Below are 21,185 nucleotides of genomic sequence, written 5' to 3' on the forward strand. Positions count from 1 at the left end.
ACACCCGACAAATTAAAATGAACACAGAAGACTGAATTTACACAACAAGTTATTCATTAAAGAAAGGGACAGAAGGGGGCAGGGAAGAACAAGAGAGAGAGCACACAAATGAGCAGTCACACAAGCAAGAATAGGCTAAGAGACTGCCAGAAAAGGTGGCAGTAACAAAACACCAGTGTTACAACAGCCGGGATGATTTTCAGAAGTGATGAATACTTCCACTCCAAACTAAGAGGAAATTCTTAGCCCCCCCGAAAAAAAAAAAAAAAAAAATCAGACCTATTCATTCAGTGCTAAAAAGGACATCTGGAGGATCTGGTAAATTCATACCAGAGAGTAGAAAAATGGTTCTCTCCTCTAACAGTACAAATGCTTTAAAACAACCTTATCTGTAAGCAGAAAGGACCTTTAGGATGGGCCAAGGAAGAAGCAGCCCAGCAGCTCCTGTGCCAGCTGTTAGGGAAAGTCTGGGTATTTCCAGAGCAGGATGGCACCATCTGCACTCACACTCACGATGTACTTGTTCCCAGGGCAGATCTTGAGACGGGTGATGTTGCCGCTGTGGCCCACTCCAACATGAGTCACTGTACCCTCCTTGTAGTCCCACATTTTCACCAGATGGTCATCACCACCTGCAGCGGGCACAAAGGAAGAACAAACGATTACACAGAGTTCTGCTGCTTTTTGTTCCCAGCTGACAGGCAGGGGAATACTTTGGCATTCATTTAATGCAGGAAGGGTGGGATACACTGTCTTGAGCATTATGGCAAAGCCCACTTCTGCTCAGCTGAAGCAGAGTCAGTGGCCGGTAGAGGACTCAGGACCTGCACCAGCAGCACCAGTAAGCTATGGCCAGCAGCTGGTACCAGAGCTGAGAGCCTTCAAAAGGCTCTTAGCCAGCGCTGGCTTACTGGGTTAATCTAAAACCTGGTGCTGACACAAAGCCTGCTGTTGTAGCTACAGTCAATAAACATACAAATACAGTACCACAGCTCCTCTACGCTAGTGCTAGGTTCCCAGAAGAGATGTCACGGCGGTGGGGAATGTGTGAGCCTGAGGCTGGATGAAGCCTGGAGCCACACACGCTTGCAAACTAACAGAGAGCCAAGCTTCTGGAGGAGGACACCTGAACAAATCATCCAAGTGCACCGTGAACATGATGGAACTACATGAGGAGCAGGGCAAGGTGCAACCCTGTACTCGCCTGGGGACATCTGAACCTCATCTTAACCTTTAAATTACACCTTGCAAGACTGAACCATAGCATCTGCCAAGTCTGAATCACAGCCTTTTCCAAAGTATTTTTATTTAGTGTTTCATGTTATTTTGCCTTTTAGCTGACCTTCCTTTTAGTTTTTTCTTTCTTTACTGAGACCCTTGCCTTGCTCTTCCTGGTCTCCTCTTTCCTAGTTTCATCCACCCACTCACCTGTGACAAAGTACGCCCCATCTGACGTGATGTCCATCCCATTGATGGAGCCCGACAGCGAGCCTTCCAAATCTCTGATCGCAGAGCCATCAAACACTTCCCAGTATGCAATCTAGAGAGCAGACCAGAGATGAGAGCTCAGTTTTACATAAATAGCACAAAGATTTCAGTGCTGCCCTGCAACACAAACTTCTATCAAAGTATGGGAGCTCCTTCACAAGCCCCTGCTTGTATGGGAAGCCTCCCCTAGGTTGCACGGCCTGGTTTTACCAAGGCCTTGTGTGATTCTGGCTGTTTGAAATGTCTGTAACCAGACTTTGTGTTCTAGGATTACTGCCAACAGAATTCCTGGAGTTTTGCTTACCCTTCTGTCTGTCCCACTGGTGATTAGCTGATACTCTTCAGGATGGTAACACACACATTTGAACAATGTGTTGGCTAGAATCATTTGTTTTCTTACAGAACGCCTGCAAAACACCCCAAAACAGGATAGAACAATAAGGTCAAAAATCAAATTCTGACTGCCTGAACTCTCTCCACCTGTGCTATACATCAGATATCTCTTTCTAGTTGGATACTTTCAGGTACTGGTCCAACTTCAGGATTTCATGAAGCCAATTTAGGCTCATCGGTTCCATTTCCTATCACAGCTGCCTTGTAGGACTTTTGATCTGCCATCACATGAAAAAAAGATTTTTAGTCCAGAATGCTTTGTAGGTGCTACACACTACACAAGAATATTGTTACCCCTATGACAGTACAGAAAATCTAGAGACCTGCAATAGATGGACCAGAGTCATACAGTGCTGGAAGACAGAGCTAGCTGAAAGGAAATCATTCGCTCCATCCCCTTGCCTGATACACAATTTGATCCAACTAAACAGCTTGGGATCAACGCTTGTCTGAACTTTTCTGAAAAGTTTCCAGCGTTGGAGCTTCTGCTTTTCCTGACTTGACTGTTCTTTCTAGTAATTTTCATTTTCTAAAGCTTTTTTTCCTCTTCTTCCTCACCACATTGTGGTAGGACACACTGACCCAACAGTGACCAGCGCTTTAAACATGTTGCAGTACTCATCTGTCTCCTTACACAATATCCCAGATGATGCACGTTCCATCGAGGCTGGCTGTGACACACTCTTGGTCATTCTTCTTAAGCTTAATGCAAGACACAGTAGATATGTGCTCCTTCAGAACTGCTTCCAGTTTGCGAGTCTTCTCACCAATTGCCCAGATCCTCACCTGAAAATCAGCAGCAAACATCAGCTTTAAGTGCCTGGTTCTGAGCTCAGCAGGATGTCCAAGGCTTTCCTAAACTCTGCACTTCCCTTATAACTTGTATGGCAACTGAATCTCAATGGACTGTCACTATTTTTCCATGAGTTACTCATGCAGCTGACTAATAAAATTGAGCTGGGTTCATAGAATCACAGAATGGCTCGGGGTGGAAGGGATTTTAAAGATCGTCCAGTTCCAAGCCCCTGCCATGGGCAGGGATGCCACCCCTTGGTCGTCAGGTTGGCCAAGGCCCCATCCAGCCTGGCCTTGAACACCAGGGATGGGGCAACCACAGCTTCTCTGGGCAACCTGTGCCAGGGCCTCACTACCCTTACAGTAAAAAATTTCTTCCTAATGTGTAATCTAAATCTATCCTCTAGATAGATTCCTGAGAGTGTAATCCAGTTGGTTTGGGAATTCCTGACCATTAATCCTAAAATAATGTTTTGGTGAGCCCACACCCTCCCATGTTTCAGTGTACTTGTATCTCAGTCAGGAATAAGCACCTAGTCCATGATATATTTCTGGCAGCGCTTTAAAGATCAAAGAGCAAGGCTTCTGAAATCACATTTAAAAAAGCTACCTGCTATTTGTGGTACTTATAATGCTAGTAAATACAAAACAGCTCTTTACATCTTTGATGTGAGGTATGTGTCTGAGAGCACCTCTTTTCCCAGAGAGGGTCAAGGCAGAAATCTTTCTGCTTTGAGGACTTGATTCTTCACACCTTGCATTTACTGTCCCACTAGTGCCAAGCTTCATGGTATCAGCTTGCGTTTACGTTCCACTAAGGTCAAACGCTGGTGCAGATTTAGTAATTTAGACGCTGGGATCAAAAGCAGAGTGCTGACCTTCCATGTTTTCAAGCCTGATGCCGAGTTACCCATGGGATCTGGATGTCCAATTCCTGCTGGCTACATGACCGGAGCATCCAGACCCCTTAAGAAGCCCTGAATGTCACAGCTTTCAGGCGATTGACTCTGACAGAACCATTAGCATTTCAGAACACCTCTTTGTGTTTTGAATGAATGCTGCAAGTGCTCCCCACAGTTCTCATTTCTGCTTAACCAACCTTCTAGCTTTAATTCTGTCTCAGCTGTCTTTTTCAATTCAGAGATCAACTAACCGCAGCCTGTGCCATTCCGTGTGTTTGTATGGAATCTAGGTCTCCTATCTCCTGCATCCTCTAGCGCTAATCATCCAAGGTACTTAGCTGTTCTTTTATTAGTGAAGGGTTGAAGTGGCTCATCATCTCTAACGTCTTTATGCCGTTAGACAAGGCAGTGCTGCTGCTACCACTCTACGGGAGAGCTGAGGCACAGAATGATTCTGAAAGATGGTTCATTGATTAGGATATTAGCCTGAGATTTGGAAGACCCAAGTTCAATGCCTCACTCTTCAAGACTTCCTGTGCAATCTTCAGCATGGCACACTGAAGACCACCATCACGGTACACAAACAAAGCAGAAGAGCAGATAAATCTGTCAGGATACACTTAAATGTCTGGTTCTGAGTGCTTGCCAGACTGTACAGAGGAAGTCCAAAGGAAAGTAAGAAATTGAACATCAGCCAAGTCTAATTGCTTATTTTTAATATAAATCGTATAAACAACGTATGTTTAAATGATTTAAAAATTAGGAAAAAATACAGCAGTCTCTTTTTTCAGATTGAAAGAGGCTACAATTAAATGCAGTGCATGGAGTAGCCAAAGTACACGGTATTAGTTTTGTATTGCTGGAAGAAAATTATTGAAGTGCACAAGTATGATGCCTAAAACATGTTTCCTGATTTGTGTTATGTGCATTGGAACATTTTCATAAATGTATTATAAGCCAAATTATTAGTCTTCTATTAATATCACCACTGAAACCAGATATTACCAACCCAGAAAATTACTAAGTTGCCCACAGAAAATATAACCACAGAAAGTGAATTTCATGCTATTAAATGAATTCATACAGGTCACATTGGACAGGACTAGGACTTCCAAAGCAATGACAGGAAGAAAATCTGTGTGAGAGCACAGTCAGACACAGGTTTGCAAACAATGACAAATGCAGATAAGCCAAATATAGGGGAAGAGACGTGAACAAAGAGGAGGATTAAGAGCATGTTCTACATCAGAAGGATTTTCCTAGACTAACATGCCAGAAGAAAATGGAGCATTGTTTCATATTATACCTTCTGAGAACAAGAGCTCTGCATATATCAAAGGCTAATATTTTCAGACTCAGTCCTCTGCTCAAGTGGAAGCTAAGAATAGCTCACTCTCTGACTAAGCAGTTACAGACAATTTTCCCAGGTCCTGTGATGAGAGCACAAAGCTGCTCTGGGTTTTTAAAGCAAAATATTACCTGCCCTTCACCTCCTCCACTAACGATCCTTTTACAGTCATTTGTAGCAGCAATTGCTGTCACTCCCAAACTATGGGCATTGTTAATCACATACATTAGCCGTCCAGTCTCTGGCATGAAGGCACGGATTTTTCCATCGTTCCAAGCTGATGAATATAAAGAAACAGATTATCCAGGCGCAGAGACTTTCCTCAAGCTATTGCTTTCCTTTCTGGTCCAAATTAACCCTTTCTTATTAACTTCCTTTATAATACACAGTCCCACATAAACTATTAAAAATTAATTCCTTTTTGGTTCTGGCTGTGGACAAATTAGTTTTGTAACAGTGGAGGGACAGGACAGCATTGCTGCTCTAGAGCTGTGGTAGGTCCTGTGTAGGCAACTTGCACATGGCAATGACCAGCAAATTTACATGAAAATTGTTCTGTGTACACCATAAGTTAATCTGTTCCATATGCCAGGGTTAATATTTTAGAATTAAGTCTTCTGAGTAAGACTGAACCGAGTTCTGAACTGCTGGAATTCACATCCCAGGCAAAATCTCGCTTTCCATGTAACACCATAACTGCAGCCCCAAGGTACCCGGGGGCTGGCAGCAGAGCCCGTTGGACCAGCTGCAAGCAAAGGGGCCTGTGGGTCACAGCAACGAACTGGAACTACTCCCAGGTTAAACCTTTCTTCATTCTAATACACTGATAACATTTATTAGATTCAGCAGCACTTACAGAACGGACTCACATGGGCCTGGGCTGCCCGGTACCTGAAATGATGCTCTTGCCATCCTTCATGAACTCTATGGCATAGCAGGTCATGTTGGGGATGACAATCCGCAGCAGCTCCCTGTTTTCCGGGGTGTGCCACACACGAATGTCATTTTTGGAGCAGGTGGCAAACAAGTCGGAAGTTCCCCTGGGGAATTCAGAGAGAAGAGCTAACGAGAGGAGGCAGAGAGCAAAAAGCTTCCGTCTCAGATCTTAAACCATCCTTTAAAGCTCATCTGTTTCTAATGTACAGCTGTAATCTTTTCAGTAGGGATCACCATGGTTAAGACTGAAAGACCTTTATTAGAACAATTCCCCTGGTTAGGTTTCTAAGCAAAGATTAATTTTAAGGAACAGGTATATTAAACTAAAATAACTCTTCCTGCTTTAGGTGAAGTTTATTTCCCATATTCAATCTCTAGAAATCTTCTATTGTTGCACCTAATAGAGAGAGAAGTGAGTGCTGAGGTGCTGACTGCTGAGGTTTAACATCAGGGACTAACAACAGCCGTGTATTATAAGGATGTCATTTTTGATCTTGCTTACTGGATGGTTCCTATTCAACGCTGCTGAAGGCAATAGAGAAAATGGTAAAAGCCTGTTCATAATATACTTGGTATACACATGTGAATAAAAAAGACCTTCTGCAATGTTACAAAAGCTATGGGACCAAATACTTTGAAATAAGCTCTTAAAGTATATCAATAAACAAGCAAACAAAAGGAGACATGAGGGCATGTTTTTATACCACCACCACTTTCTGCAGGATGGGATTAACCCTATCTGGCAGAAAATGCTACATTCATTATGCATGAGGACAACCAAACCACGTCTCCAGTGGATATGACAGAGTGAAATCTAGAGAGGTGCCACATTCTTTTGCTCAACATCACCATCAACACCTGGAAAGACAAACAGTACAGGGGAAACTGGCTCAAAAAACGCATAGCCTCTCCCAAGCCAAGCTTGTGCAGGTGCTTTATAAAGCAGAACAATGTCAGCAATTCAAGTGTTCTGAAATAAGCCAGAACAGGGAAATTAAGTCTGTATTTCCAAGTCAGTGATATGCGCTGTTCAAGAGCAGTTAACATATAAAGAGTTTAAAATATGCATGTAAGGATGTAGCCCTGTAGCCCTTACTATCATCCCTAAATCCAGCTCACCCAAATACCTCTGTGACGCAGATGTGCAAGGTGGGTATATTAGTGTCAGATTACTCTAAAGCTCCAAATGATTTACTCATTAAATTGGAAGGATGTGGATTTCTCAGGCTGGTGACAAGCAGGGACGAGGACATTTTGCACTCCCTGTTAATACCCTGCACTCTTTGTTGTATCTCGGTAAGATTTGATACTTTGTGCTGTGTCAAGAAGCAATGCAACAACAACATGCCAAATACCAAAACTTCCTTCAGGATCAAACTGCCATTCTTTGTTGGGGGAGGAAACAATGGATCCTTTGTTTTTCATAAGAACATCATGATTCTACTGCACAGAAAGGGGGGATGTTTGCTGTGTGTTCACAAGACAAATGCAGACAGAAGACACACCACAAGCCTATAATTTAATATAGCATGCCATACTGTCAAACGTGAAATTCTAAGTGAGGCTGAGACCCAAAAAGCTCTCTGAACAGCTATGTTAGTCAGGTTTCAGCTGATGTTCCAGGTGGGTAGAAAAGCAGACACCTCTACAAACCCTAGCAGCAAAAGGACATACAAAAGCAGATTTTTGAGATTCGCACTAATGGCAGACTAAAATTGCCCAGGTCTCGCAGCACCTAGGAGAAAGGCGGGAGGGGGGGAGTTTGCCACCACTGCTGTTACCCCAAAATAAACAATTATAGCCCCTTAATTTAGAATTCTTCCTGTAGGTCAATGATTTTTCCAATTCTCAAGCAGAACTGCTGCCTTTTGTACTTGCGCAGTCGCTCACTGTCACTCTTATGTTTCACTGGTAGGTGCCAACACTGCCCGTATAGATCATCCCCTCGGGATGTTAATAATCTCAGGGTTCCCGATCATTGAAAGGTGTTACACGGGTGTCCTGGCTTCATTGCCAGCCAAAAGCATCCCAGTCAGTTATACTCACACAGGAAAAACGATGTCGTTAACGGCTTCATTATGACAGGCAGCAATCAGCTCCTCTTTAAAGGCAGTGTAGTTAATTTGATACATCTGGCACATGTCTGTCCCCACAAAGAACTGGTGCCCCTGGCCTCTGCATGTCAGGGAAGTGACACCACCTTGAACTTGAATCCTCCTGTCAAGAGAAAGCAAAATCTATTCTTGCTTATGTGCAATTAAATATCCCATATTCAAGAATGTTTCCATACACTTTAGATATTTTGGGAACACTTTAAGTTGTACAAAGCTAAGCTTTCAGAACTGTACCCCTAAGCTGGCTATTCGAATGATGCAAAATGACTGTTTGCAAGCCCAATTTCCAAATCACCTACTGAAGAGTGAAGCCTGCAGCTTCCTATTCCATATGCAGAAAAAAAGCCTTGCAAGGACTCTAGCACTTTGAGACGTCCCTATAAAATTAGCGAGAGCACTCCTTTACAGTCCCATGTCCTCCAACAAAAATTTTTTAAATGGCAAATATTAATCTTCCTCAGGTGGCGTAAAACATAATTTTACTGACTTAACAGATCTGTCTCAGTTTACACCAATTTGGGATCTAAATCCTAATGCCCCAAAGGAAACACTGGTCATTTAAAATGAATTATGAGAAGGGCAACGTACTTTTATGCAGAAGCATACACTAATTTTCAATCTGCTTCAAATTCATTATGCTAGAACCATCCTGTCTATTTTAACAACATCTATTTTATCTACGGGATTGAAAAACTGATTTATGTGGATTATGCCATGCCATAGAAGTGATTAGTTCTTGCACCCTGAGCCTTAGGGGGAAGCATCACCTCTACCCTCTGACTCTCCCACCTACAAACTCACTTCATTGCTTTGTAGTTTGACCCTTTACAGAGCGCCACAATCCCTTCTCCGGTGCCGACTATTAAATCTCCCGTCTTCAGCAAAATCAAAGCTGTGATTCCCTAGGAGAAAACAGGATTAAAACACAATTGGATGGAAGAAGAGTATCTGTATCGATGCAGCCACGCTGAATAGCACAGTGGAGTGTTTAGCGTGCTCCCTGTGGTGGTGCTCATGCCACTCAAATGTGCCTTTATCAGTATTCTTTGGCTGACCTGAGCTAAAAGTGGTTCTCTAGAGGGAAAAGGAAGAAAAGAGTTATTAATTACAAGCATATATGAACATCTATGATACAAGTGTTTAAAGAGCAAGTAGATAGCAGCAACATCAACCCCTCAGCGCAGCTGGGACCACGTATGTGCCTACGCATCCTTACCTTGTTCCAGCAAGCACTACACACATTTTGTGTCAGTGCCTCCGCTTTGCCTTCCACTGGTTCTTTATCTATCAGATGTGAAAACAACACAAGATAAAACCCAGCCAAAGCATCCTTTTGTAAGACTGCTTTTAAGACAGATCCTCTCTGTCCCCTCTCTGTCTGAAGTATCCAATCCCATTGCCTGCATGCTAATAACTTGTCACAGAAAAGCTTTGGTAATCAGTCAGCCCATCAGCATAGGTTTCTGCTATTTACTAAGATGAGTAAACCAACAGGAGATGAGCCATTAGGAAAAGCAGAAATGCTTTTCAGTGGCTAAAGTACCAGACTACAGCCAGAAGAAAATCAATCCTCAGCCTTACTACAAAATTTCCAGAATTAGAAAAGTCAGTCTCTGCTTCTGTTCTGCTGCCTGTCAAGTAATGGTAGTCTCCTGTATACAAGACAACAGATGAATTCTTGAAAATCTCTGACGCTCCAGAATTGGCTGCAAGAGGAATGAAACTACATCTGTGGGGGTCAAATCACTCAGAACATTCCCACTAGCTTGGGGGAGCAAATGCATGACTGAAATGGAAAAAAGAAAAAGAGGAAAGAAAACAAAGGAGCTTTATGCTGTCAAAACTGGGACAGCAAACTACCTTTTATTGCAAAGCAAGCATGTACAAGAGGCGCTTCCACTCTCACCAGGAGAGCAGGAAACCATTGCCACCAGTTGTTCTGGATCAGGCCAGCTCCAGGCTCTGGTGACGTGGGGGGATTCTGCTCAGCACAGCACGATGAGTTGCGATATCAACTCCAACAGCAGTTGCTGTGACCTAAGTTTAGAAGCTCTATTGCCAGCTGTTGTGATAGTACCAGCAGTTTTTTTGTAATAATACCAGCAAAATTAAAACACTTGTGGAGTGTTTAAAAAAATGTATGCCAGAAAGTGTTAATTTTCTCTGTTGTGGAAAGGACTGAAACTCTACGGAAGGTGACAGAGGAAGCCGAGACAGAAGAAAATAGAATTGACATCTGAGCTGTTTAGAGGTGGATGCTATTAGAAAGGATGCTGCAAAAGCCACAGAATCTGCTGAATTGGGAAAAATTACTTTGGTTCAGTTATCCAACCAAACAGGAACAGCTCATTTTTTTAAATTCTCACTCGTTCTTTTTGGAGAAAAAGAAAACAAAATATAACTGCCTAGAATAGATTAATTCCTTGTTCTGTGTTTGTTTGTTTTGTTTGTGTCCAGCAGCTCAGTAGTAATAACACAACTGAGTGAAGTATTTCCAGCCATTTGGCTCTTCGCACCTGCCTGCGCTGTGGGTTAAGGACTACTTAACCTTAAGACCAAATAAACATGGATTACAGGGGGAAAAAAAGTTGAAAATTATTAATTTTTTTATTTATAGTCTAATCTAGCTGTATTTCTTCATTAGTCTAATTCCACCAGTAGCATATCCCAGTCTCCTGTAATATCAAGAATAAGCACTGAAAAACGCTGCACCCACAGAGGATTTGATGCCATGCTAGCACAACACCACCAGGCAGGGAGCTAGGTTTTATGCAAATATTCTTAGCAACGCCACAAGAAGAAAGGGATATTTTTTATTAATTAAAATTATCAGAACTGTTTCTAAACAGTGTTTAGCAAAATTTCCTAGAATGTGTTGGCAGCGTTTTATGAGTCCCTTGTTACCACAGGCCTGTCAACTTTCTCCTGATCTACTATTTCATTTTTTTTTCCTGGTAGAGACTGCCATCTCAGATGACCCTTGGGTTTAGCATTATGGCAGGTGGCAGAATTAGAAATCAAGCCAATGACAATATAGGTTACCTGATGACAGTTCCCTGCTATTTGCTAATAAATTAGGGTTTTCACACTGCTCTGAGTTTTTCAAGGCATTGTCTTCAATTCTTCCAATCTGTGAGGGGAGCAGATACACTTAAGGAAAAAATAAAGAAACACCTTGAATTGACCAGAATTCATTGCTGGCCAGCGTTTGCTTTTGGCCTGAATTTAATAATCGTCCTTCTTCCTTGTCCAGTCTGTTCTTTCAATCACCATGAACCAGCAGCTCTGGGAGTTGCACTTGTTGTTCATGGAGTCAGGCAGTTCTTAGTAACGATGCCATGAATGCTCTGTGTTATGATACTAACAGTCCTTCTGCAGATGAAATGCAGAGGTTAACGCAGGAGGTTAAAAATACCACCATTCATTATTTACTTCTTACAAAAAGAAACCACTGCTTTGAAGAGCGATTATAAATAAGGCACAAATCCAGCCTTCCCCTTCCCGGCTCACCCCTGCAGGGATTCTTGCTCTTTGTCCTGTTCTGATCTCTTGCAAAGTTCCCCAGTGCTCTCTGAACTCTTCCAGCACACCTCGTTTAAATATTTTGTTTACAATGCAAAACACCCTCCTAATTCTGAACAGCCATCTGCAGTGGTACATCCCACTTTGCATCTGAATGGCTGCCTTATAGCTCCTCGAGCCTGTGATGGGAATAAAATTAATTTTGCTGTTCACTCCAGTATTTATAGACATCACAGAAACGCACTTGGTTTCATTTAGATGATGAACAAGTTGCTTCACACTAGCGAAGTGCCACTCCTCTTCAAAACAGAAACAAAGAAATCTTCAGATCACGTCTGTATAATAAACACATTCTTATTTATCAAAAGAAAGTTCCTCTAAGGTCGACCAAAGCTGTTTTCAATAAACAACTTCTCCTCACCCAGGCAGTATCTGAAGTCATTTAAATTTCTCTCAAGTCATGCTTGTCATGGGGTCGCCACAGATTCCAGGCTCAGAGTTTCGTGGTATGCCACTGGCTCATAATTCCTGGTGTCACTGAGGAACAAGGCTTGCAGAGGTACAAGAGAAGTCCTGAACATGCATCTTTTCAGACAGAACTGCAGCGAAGTGCTAAGGACGGCTCCACAGGGGGAGGCAGGGCAGCTCATGCCTGCAGGGAGCAGGGGGACACCCGGTCGGGTCGGGAGGGTCTGTGCCCATCCCAGGTGACAATGTGCTCTGGGGCAGCCGTGCCTTGCTCCAAGGGGCAGGGCTCACCCCTGAGACAAGCAACGTGGCAGCTTTGCTTCGTACTGTGAGGGAAGTAAGATTTTTTTGGTACAAGAAGTACTACATGCCACAGATAAAGATACAAAAGATGCCTTGTGAAATACGCACAGCTCTGCAAAAAAACACCCATCACATCTCCTAGGGTGAGCAACATGATGTACTACATTTTGTAAAAACAAGGATGCGTATACTTCTGTTTTGATAAACGCTGTGTTTTTTACTTAAAAAAAAAATACCTGCAAAATACTCTTCTAGTATTGAAGGATGTGCTACAATTGGAAACTTCTGTCATAAAACATTAGATTCTATTTCTGTTCCGAGAGACTTGCTGACAGCCTAGTGACAACATATTATTTGTGTGCAGGGATGTGCATCGGGTGGGTGGAGGAGGAATCGCAGCACAAAGCTAGAAAGGGAGAACTGGAGAGTGTGAGAGTGGAGCTGAGAGCAGCTGGAGATAAAGAGGCACCAGCACATTCTCACTGACTGCAACAATACAGATTTGCACGGACTGTGATGAATGTCCCATTTCAGGCGTACAGAAACTGCACTGGTGAGAGTCAGGGAAGAGAGCAGAAGGAAACGATCATTTTGAGCAACAGGGCAAAGGAGGAGATTAGATGGAAATAACAAATAGTCTCTCCAATGTGCATGTCTGCCTGCCTCTCCCTCCTCCCAGAGTAACCAGTGGTACTCTTATGTGGCTGTCACTACTTAACACTAATAAAACAACATTTAAGTCACATTATTGCCTACCGGATCAGGTCTCATCCACAAGGCTAGCAGAGAGCTGTGACACCCCCTTCTGGAACTTCCCCCTAGCATCTGGTCAGTCTCTTGCACAGCAGAAGGTCCCCTTTTTCTTCAGCTTTGTGCTATCAGAAGCAATGCCAGCTGAAGGCAGTGATTCTCCAATGCTCTTCACAGCCTGGATGGGACTGTGGTCTGGCCTTGAGTCTCTACTTTTCACTCAGAGGCCCAAGGCTCTCCTTCAACTCCCAAATTGCACGGCATCATGCTAATGACCCTATTTGCTCGCTTCTTTAGTAACAATCTCAAAAGCATGTTTTCTGTGAAGGTTTGTTTCAAACACACTTAGTGCCTTTGCCTCACTGCAGAGGGCAAGGGAGTTCAGGACCTCATGTGGCTTCATCCAGGTGCTCCAGGAGAGGCACATGTAATGCCAGACACAGGAGTCAAAGCATGCCAGCATTTAAAAGAGGGGATATTCAGTCTTCAAGACTTCAGCATAAAAAAATGCAGAGATCAGCCAGGACATGGGTCCCATGTGGATGCAAGACACTGCAGGATGACTGCTGAGGACGATAGTAACAGCATACAGTACAGGTACACCCACAAGAGTTCTTATCAACATTACAAATTGTAAGTCTGCTGATTATTTATCAGGACAGCAAAATATTTACATTCTTGTTTCCTAATATGTACACAGAATTAAAATACTTACATACAATGCGAGTGATAAAAACAAATATAGTACCTTCTCCAACCTTATAGAATAGATAGATAAATATTGAAATATATTTTTAAAATCTCAGTGGCTCCAAGTTATCCCAGAGATGTGGGCATGCATTTGTAATGCAAGAAACTCTGCACTGTACATGGGCATGAATGTGGTTTTTATGTACGTGTGTTGGTACAGGCAATGTTCAGGAGATTTGGAAAAACAAGTCCAGAGTAGCTTTTAATTTGGGGTTTACTGATGATTTTTTCCTCACAGTTTTTCTCAATCTTGTGTTTGCTCTCAAATAATAATGTCCGCTTCTTTCTAGGAAAATTTCCCCATAGCATCCATAGCAGTACTTCTGTATTGCTTCCCTCGCTGCTCACTGATTTTCATGGTTTCTAATAGAATCATAAAATACAACCTCACAGAAGAAGATTTTTCAGGGAAGTGTTTGAATTTTTTAAGAGTTTGAATTTTTCAAGTACTACCCCCTCCACTGGCTATAAACCAAGAAGCTCAAAGAAGTCATTTAACAGCAACAAACAAAGAGAAATCAAGAGCAAGTGTTCTAGCTGTTCCTGTTTGTTTATGATTACAGCTCCCTGCAAGCAGAAGTCTCAAACAATGGAAGGCCAAAAGCTCCTTGTTCAGCAGACACTCCTGTCTGGGGATCGTTATACTAAGACCCAGGAGTCCCAATTACAGACAAACAGAACTACTTTAAAGGAGCTTTGAGGTTAGGAAGCTGAGCACTCAGAAGTTAAAGTAACAGAACCAGTGTGCACTGCTCAACCTTGTTTTGTCCCACTTGTGCATAAGCATTATAATAAACTCTTTAATTATATCATCTAGACAATCTTTTTCAGTAATACCTCTGCTTCATCAGCGGGGAAGCTGGAGCTACTAGAGACATCAGTCAGGATGGGTATAATGTAATAACGTGATGAGAGAACACACATTTTTGTAATGAACAAAAAATCAGATCACGTCTTGACTGAACAGCCATAATGTGGTCCAGAAGAACTAAATTCTACGTAGCAGCCGCCACCAGAATTCTTGTGATGCTGAGCAAGTCGTTTAATAGATTTTTCCAAGCACTATTTAATTGTCTGCTCCTCAGGTGCCAACACAGACTCTGGGGACTGACATTCAGAAGTATGGGTCACTGGAATCTGAGAATAAGGTCAATTGGACCTATGTCTGAAAACATAAAAAAGCTATATAATATCAAATACTATGGGAAAAGGGTAGGGATCAAACCTCTCAAAATGGGTGCCAAAAATAAGCATTTTTTGTGCTTTAATTTCTGTGTGCTTTAGTGCAAGATTAGTGCCACAGAAATCTCACCAAAGCCTAGTGGGACTCACCAAATTTCACTACTCTGATCCCACCAAAGCTAACTATTCAAACCTAGTTTTGAAGTCATCACCCAGTAAGGCAAGCCTGAGGTATATATTATCCTCACTGCTTACTGCTTTAAAGTTTTGGATACTTGGTTATTAACTAAATGCCATGATCAGGAGAGTCCCCTGAGCAGACCAGCACCACAGGACCACGGGGCAGCTTGGCGTTGGGAGGAACCACTGGAGCTCGTCCAGTGCAGCCCTCTCCTGCTCAAAGCAGGGTCAATGACAGCACTAAGAACTGGAAATAAAAAATACAGAGAAAGAACAAATTCTGTTTTACAGATTGTTACACAAGCCACTGACAGCCCTGGAACACTCAGCTCTGCCACACGATTTCATCTCTGAAGTTAGGGGGGTAACTGAAACCAAGCTATGTTATCAGACCCAGCAAAAATGAAACAGGTTTTTCTTGTGAATTCTCACTGTACTTCCAATACAAAGAAGCACGCTGCCTCTTTCAGCTGTGCTCTTAGCAGTTTATGAGGCTCTGCTGTAAATAATATCTGCCAAAAATTACCCTGCTGCAGGTGTTTTTTCAGCTGAATCCATTCTTGATCCACTCTTAACCTACAGGCAGTTCTGCTGGCACAAATGGGGGGACAATAAACTGCAGTAATAGCACAGTATGCACCTATGATCTCAGGAGTCTTTGGTTTCATTACAGGAACCACATAAACAAGGCACAGCCTATTCTTTTCTCCCCTCATCTTTCATCTCTTCAGTTTAGTTTTATTCTGGTCCTTGCTCCCTTCCAGCTGTGAATCCTCATTGTGCTCCCGTTCTGGTTTCTCAAATACTTGTGGTATTCTCTTCCCAGTGCTCCAACCTGAACAGCCACCGTGTCACACACATCCACACCTCTTGTCCTCCCTGATGCAGGTTAGTTTGTGAAAAAGCTTTGTAATGATTCTCCAGGAGGTTGCCCTAATTCCAGTCACCAATAAAGAGGAGGATAAGGAAAAAATTCAAGTCACAGAGCTGCTACTTACCAAGCTAAACTTCTCTTTAGGCCCATACTCCGTCATCAGCTTGTTGTTTGTGTTCACTTTCAGGATATCACCACTTGATGTGCCAGCGTAAAAATAGTTATCGTCATCTGCTATCTACACGAAAGTGTTAAAAAAAAAGAGAACACAGTCCAGATACTGAGCCATTTGTCCCAACTCTAGCACTGTACTGGATAAATAGCTTTATTTAAGTGAATTGCCAGGATTTACTCAAAGGGCACATAGCCAGTGCTTTTAGCCCATTGCACACAAAGATCCGTAACGCCGCTCAATGTACAATGTTTTCCAACCAATTCTAAGTAATACTTTGAAGAAAAAGGGGAATTCTCTGGGTGCTAAAACCTCTGACTAAAATACAAGCTGCTTCTTTTCAGAAGCATCCAAAACAGTTTTCCCAGGATAAAGAAACGATGGGAAACCACCTGTCAGGAGCCAACATTTAGCAATTTCATTGCCATCCTGAAGTTACAATTGGCATTTTTAGCATTACTAGAAAAGCTCATGGTCTTTTCTAGTCTGTTGAGAGTTACTTAATTCAGCCAAATCATTTGTCTAAATCTTACCTTAAGACTTGTGATCACTCTTCTCAGTTGCCCTGTCTGGCATTCAGTTGGTCGGATTTTTCTGTTTGGTAGATCCAGTTCCCACACTCGAATGGTCCCACTACAAGAAAGTATATAGCAGGATCAAATTCATACTTGGTACTGCACTCAGAAATATCCCTGTTCTTTCAGTACTAGAAGAATGAAAGAGTCTTTATGAGGTCATATTATCATGAAATTTTTATAAGGAGGAAAAAGAACAGAATCAGAGAGGCCAGGAATAAGTCTTTGTCTTTTCTGCTGTCTCTTATGGTAACTTTTTTCCAGATAAATCAAAAATCTCAAAGGTTCAGCAGAAATATACACTAGGATTATGGGAGGGTATGTTACAACCTAGACACTTAATTCCCCAAAGAGATAATACACCGTGGGAATCCTGTTTCTTAGAACAGGAAATGAGCAATACAGGACACTTTCAACTATTTTCTAGCACAGTTTGACTGACAGCTAGGAACCAACAGAACATCTTCATGCACAGTCACCCCTACATTTTGCAAAGTGTTAAAAATGCAAAGACCAACATTTATAAGTGCGACTGCAGCCAAAACCATGCAAACCCTTCCCTGATTTAAAGGGAGATGCAGCTCCTCAGCAGGTTTAAGCGTCAGGCTAGATAGACGGGGGCTGTCTCAAACGCATGTAAAATGTGACTTTTTGGATCAACTTTTGTTACAAGTCAGGGACCGATTGTACACTACATCTGTTGAGGATAGGAGATGATCCAACAACTTGCAGGATACCATTGTTTCTGCACTAATGAGGCATTGTTCGGAGCCGCTCACTGACTGCTATTGTTACACAAACGCTGGGAACTAAATATTTTAAGCATTGCAAGGGGAATACTGAATACAAAATCCTGCTATCATGAACAGAAGTGGTGTGTGCTAGTCCCTGCATGCTGCTTTCAAAACACACTCTTAGGCAGAACAGGCAGAAACGCTTTAAAAGGCAAGCTGATGGATATTCATGTGTCCATTCCGGGAAAAAAAAAAAAAAAAAAAGCATGAGCACACTATTGTTTAACTTTCCTTGTACTTAAGTAAAGACCCCTTGTAAAAGGAGAGAAGTCTCTGTGTTCTTTTTCTCCTAAGAGTTCTTGTAAATAAAACCTTACTTTCCAGCAGTAACAAACATCTCGTCTCTGCATCTAGAGCACTCGACAATGGTTGTATTGCCCGCGCTCCGGGCCGAGGCAGGGCTCCCGCAGACAGCCTCTCTCGTTAGGATGTCCCACACAACCACGCTGCAAAGGAAGAAGGGGTTTTAAATAGATTTGCTTTTTAATGATACTTAAAAACTTACCAAAAAAAAGCAAGAATAAACTTGCTTTCCTGCAGTCTGTTCCCACAAGGATAAGCAATAAAAGTCACCTCATAGATATTTTATTTGAGAAAAGCCTTAAGACAAACACATGGAATTGCAGCTTACATCCCTTGTTCCTGAAGAAGGGATATGTGTTTGTGGTATTCCTCCTGCTGAGCAAGACTCAAATTATGTCTTAGGTAGAATCTGATTTAAAATAACTTTTTATTCCACTCTTAATTCTTCAGGACAGTATGTTAAATCAGCTAACAGTTCAGTTGACATACCGCTGGGTGACAAAAAAACTTCAGAATTAACTGCTCCCTTTGTTTTCCCCTGCCCTGCTCTCTAGGGTACCAATCCAGCTTCCATCAGACAGGATGGGATGCTGAATGCTTCCATCAGACAGAACGGGATGCTCTAAAGAAAGATGTCAAGAAGGGGAAAGCATCGGATTGCCAGAAGAGGGAGGAGTGAGTACTCCCTAAGCAGCCTTCCTCAATGCCATACAAATGGTCAGGAGTTATGCATCAAGAAGGGGAAATACTTACCTGCCATCGTCCTGGCCTCCCAGTGACACAAGATAAAGTTCGTTTGGAGAGAACGCTAGTCCTTCGATTTTACCCTTATGAAGGGACAGCCGAGCAAGTAACTCCTTCTTCCAAAAATTCCACAAAATGATGTCTGCCTGCAGGCCAAAGCAGAAGAGGTCCAAGTCAGAGCATCAGCTGTAACATGCTGAAGTGCTCTGGCAGGAAGCGAACTTTTGTTAGAAGCAAAAAGCTGAAGGTTAGCTTCTTTCCAGCCCAGTGTGGTATGGGAGGAATATGCTTCAGACCAAGTGCTGCACAAAACATTCCAACTTAGTTGCTAATTCCAATTTAGTTGCTGTGTTTCATTTCAGAATCAAAATTTACTGATTACACTGGAAGAGTATTTGACTTAGATTTTAAAATACTGAAAACCCTAATACTTGATTCCTTCCTACTGCCTCAGAGTCTTTTCAAATAGGCACTAAAAAATTAAATCATAAAGAATTTTAAATATAACATAATTTATTAATTAACATCTAATGGGATTTAGGCTGGCACATGTCCACAACATTTTTGATAAAAAGAATTGGGACTAAGAAATCTCTCAACCTAGTTACCCTAATCCTTGGGGAAATGCTTAATGCTCCACCAAAATATAAAGGCACACCCAGCAACAGAGTAGCCACAACTCCCCGTTCTCTGCAGTGTCCCCCACTACGGGCATCAGTTTTCTAATAAAATTAAAAATAAGCAAGCGTTCCCCCTGCTTGGCAGGCCAACTCCATGCTTCTCATCAATATTACATGGTTAAACATTGAGCATTACCCACCTTGAAGCCCATGAAGGTGACTTGTCCAGAGGCCACAAACGTACCGCTCCTTGAGACAACGATGCAGGAGACGTTGTTGGTGTGGCCGTGCAAGAACGCCTGCTTCTTGCTGGCCAACTCTTGAATAACCACGGTACATCCCAGCGGGTAGAGAAGGTGCTCCTTGTTTGGGTGGCAGATCAGGCCAAATGGGATATGACCTACAAAAGCAAGGAAGTGAAAGAAATGCTGACTACCAACAGTCTGGGACTCAGGCAAATTCAACACCTTCACGCTGGTGGACTTCCTGATTTTGTTTCCCAAGAGAAACCCTTATTGCTGAAGGTTTACTCCACAAGGAGGGCAAAAATGAGAGGCTTCCACCTCCCACCCAAAGCCACCCGACATAACAATCCTCTATACAATTCAGGGGTCACCTTTACAAATTTTGGGCTGTGCTTCCTACCAATAACAGGAGATTTAGCTGTCCCCGAGGTCTGAGCCTTTCACCACAGCAGGTTCTCCAGGCGCACCTGCTGACTTATGAAGGTCACATCACCAGTTCACCACACCCTGACCTGCCTCAGATAGCTGTACATTTCCCAGGAAGCCAGGCACCCAGTGAGGACCCGTTACCGACCCCATCACCGAGTCATGGGGTTGTTTATGGCTGTGTTTTGTGCAACCTGATTTGGTTTTATTTTGAAATGAAGCTCGTCTCATTCTGGTAAGCTGGGTAACTGGAAATAAACAGACAGTGAATCCTGCAATTCAGCCAGACCCTGCCTGTTCTGCAACCCTTCTCTCTGAACTCTTGCCCTGCTGTCGGGGATGTCACAAGTGGTTCCACTCTCAGCCAGGTGTGGGGCACCCCACACACCCACTGCCCCGGGCCTGGCACCATCACCACAGCCCCATAGTCCAGCCATGACCCATGGTGGCCCCTCTGCACCTCAGGGTGCCCTAAACCTGCCCACATACATCCCAAGCCCCTCACCTGCCCCACAGTGTCCTGTCTGCCCCTAAACCTGCCTGCACCGTGTCCCATGGCCCCCCCAGGTGCCCTGTAGAGTGCCCCACACCCCCTCAGGTGCCCTATGGCCCCTCCAGCTGTCCCCACAGTGCCCCATAGCCCCTCACCTGTCCCCATGGCTCCTTACCATGGCTCCTCCTTATAGCCCCTCCAGTTGTCCCCATGTTACACCGTAAGTCCTCCTGTTACCCCTAAAGTGTCCCACAGCCCCTCCAGTGTCCCCACAGTGCCCCACAGCCCCTCCAGCTAACCCCATAGTTCCCTATAGCCCCTCCAGTTACCCCTAAAGTGTCCCACAGCCCCTCCAGTGTCCCCACAGTGCCCTATAGCCCCCCCAGCTGCCCCCATAGTTCTCTATAGCCCATGCAGCTGTCCCGATGGTGCCCCATAAGTCCCAATTGCCCCCATAGCTCCCCATAGCCCCTCCAGCTGCCCCCACGGTGCCCCCCAAGCCCTTACCAGCTGCCCCCACGCTTCCCCCAGCCCCCAGCCTACCCCCACCCCGGGCACCCCGCAGCCCTCAGGCGGCCCCGGTACCGTTGAAGCCGATGGCCGCCCGCAGCTCCAGCCCCGCCGCCTCCCTGCCCTCGGGCGCCGCCATCGCCTCACGCCGGAGCCGCGGCCGCCATGGCAACGGCACCGGGCAAGGCCCGGCAGGGCAGGGCCGGGCTCCACGGGGGGATCGGGGCCCCTCGGGGGGATCCCGGTCCCTCGGGGGGATCCCGGCCCCTCGGGCAGCCCCGGGACCACCCAGCTGCTC

General features: G+C 43.8%; 1 protein-coding gene across 1 annotated transcript; it reads right to left on the reverse strand.

Annotated features, from left to right (window-relative positions):
* Nucleotides 1-32: 32 nt before the first annotated feature.
* CFAP52 (cilia and flagella associated protein 52) lies at nt 33-21,144 on the reverse strand. Its single transcript, XM_072025905.1, has 14 exons — nt 20,963-21,144; nt 19,414-19,613; nt 18,603-18,739; nt 17,864-17,992; nt 16,711-16,810; nt 16,130-16,243; nt 8,778-8,878; nt 7,909-8,079; nt 5,818-5,966; nt 5,058-5,203; nt 2,516-2,667; nt 1,793-1,895; nt 1,429-1,540; nt 33-632 (listed from the first exon to the last, which is right to left on the reverse strand). The coding sequence occupies exons 1-14, from the start codon at nt 21,024-21,026 to the stop codon at nt 457-459; spliced, it is 1,854 nt and encodes a 617-aa protein (XP_071882006.1). The 5' UTR covers nt 21,027-21,144; the 3' UTR covers nt 33-456.
* Between the last annotated feature and the right edge of the window lie 41 nt (nt 21,145-21,185).

The sequence above is a fragment of the Anas platyrhynchos genome, chromosome 19 (genome assembly GCF_047663525.1).
Source record: "Anas platyrhynchos isolate ZD024472 breed Pekin duck chromosome 19, IASCAAS_PekinDuck_T2T, whole genome shotgun sequence".
Lineage (NCBI taxonomy): Eukaryota > Metazoa > Chordata > Aves > Anseriformes > Anatidae > Anas > Anas platyrhynchos.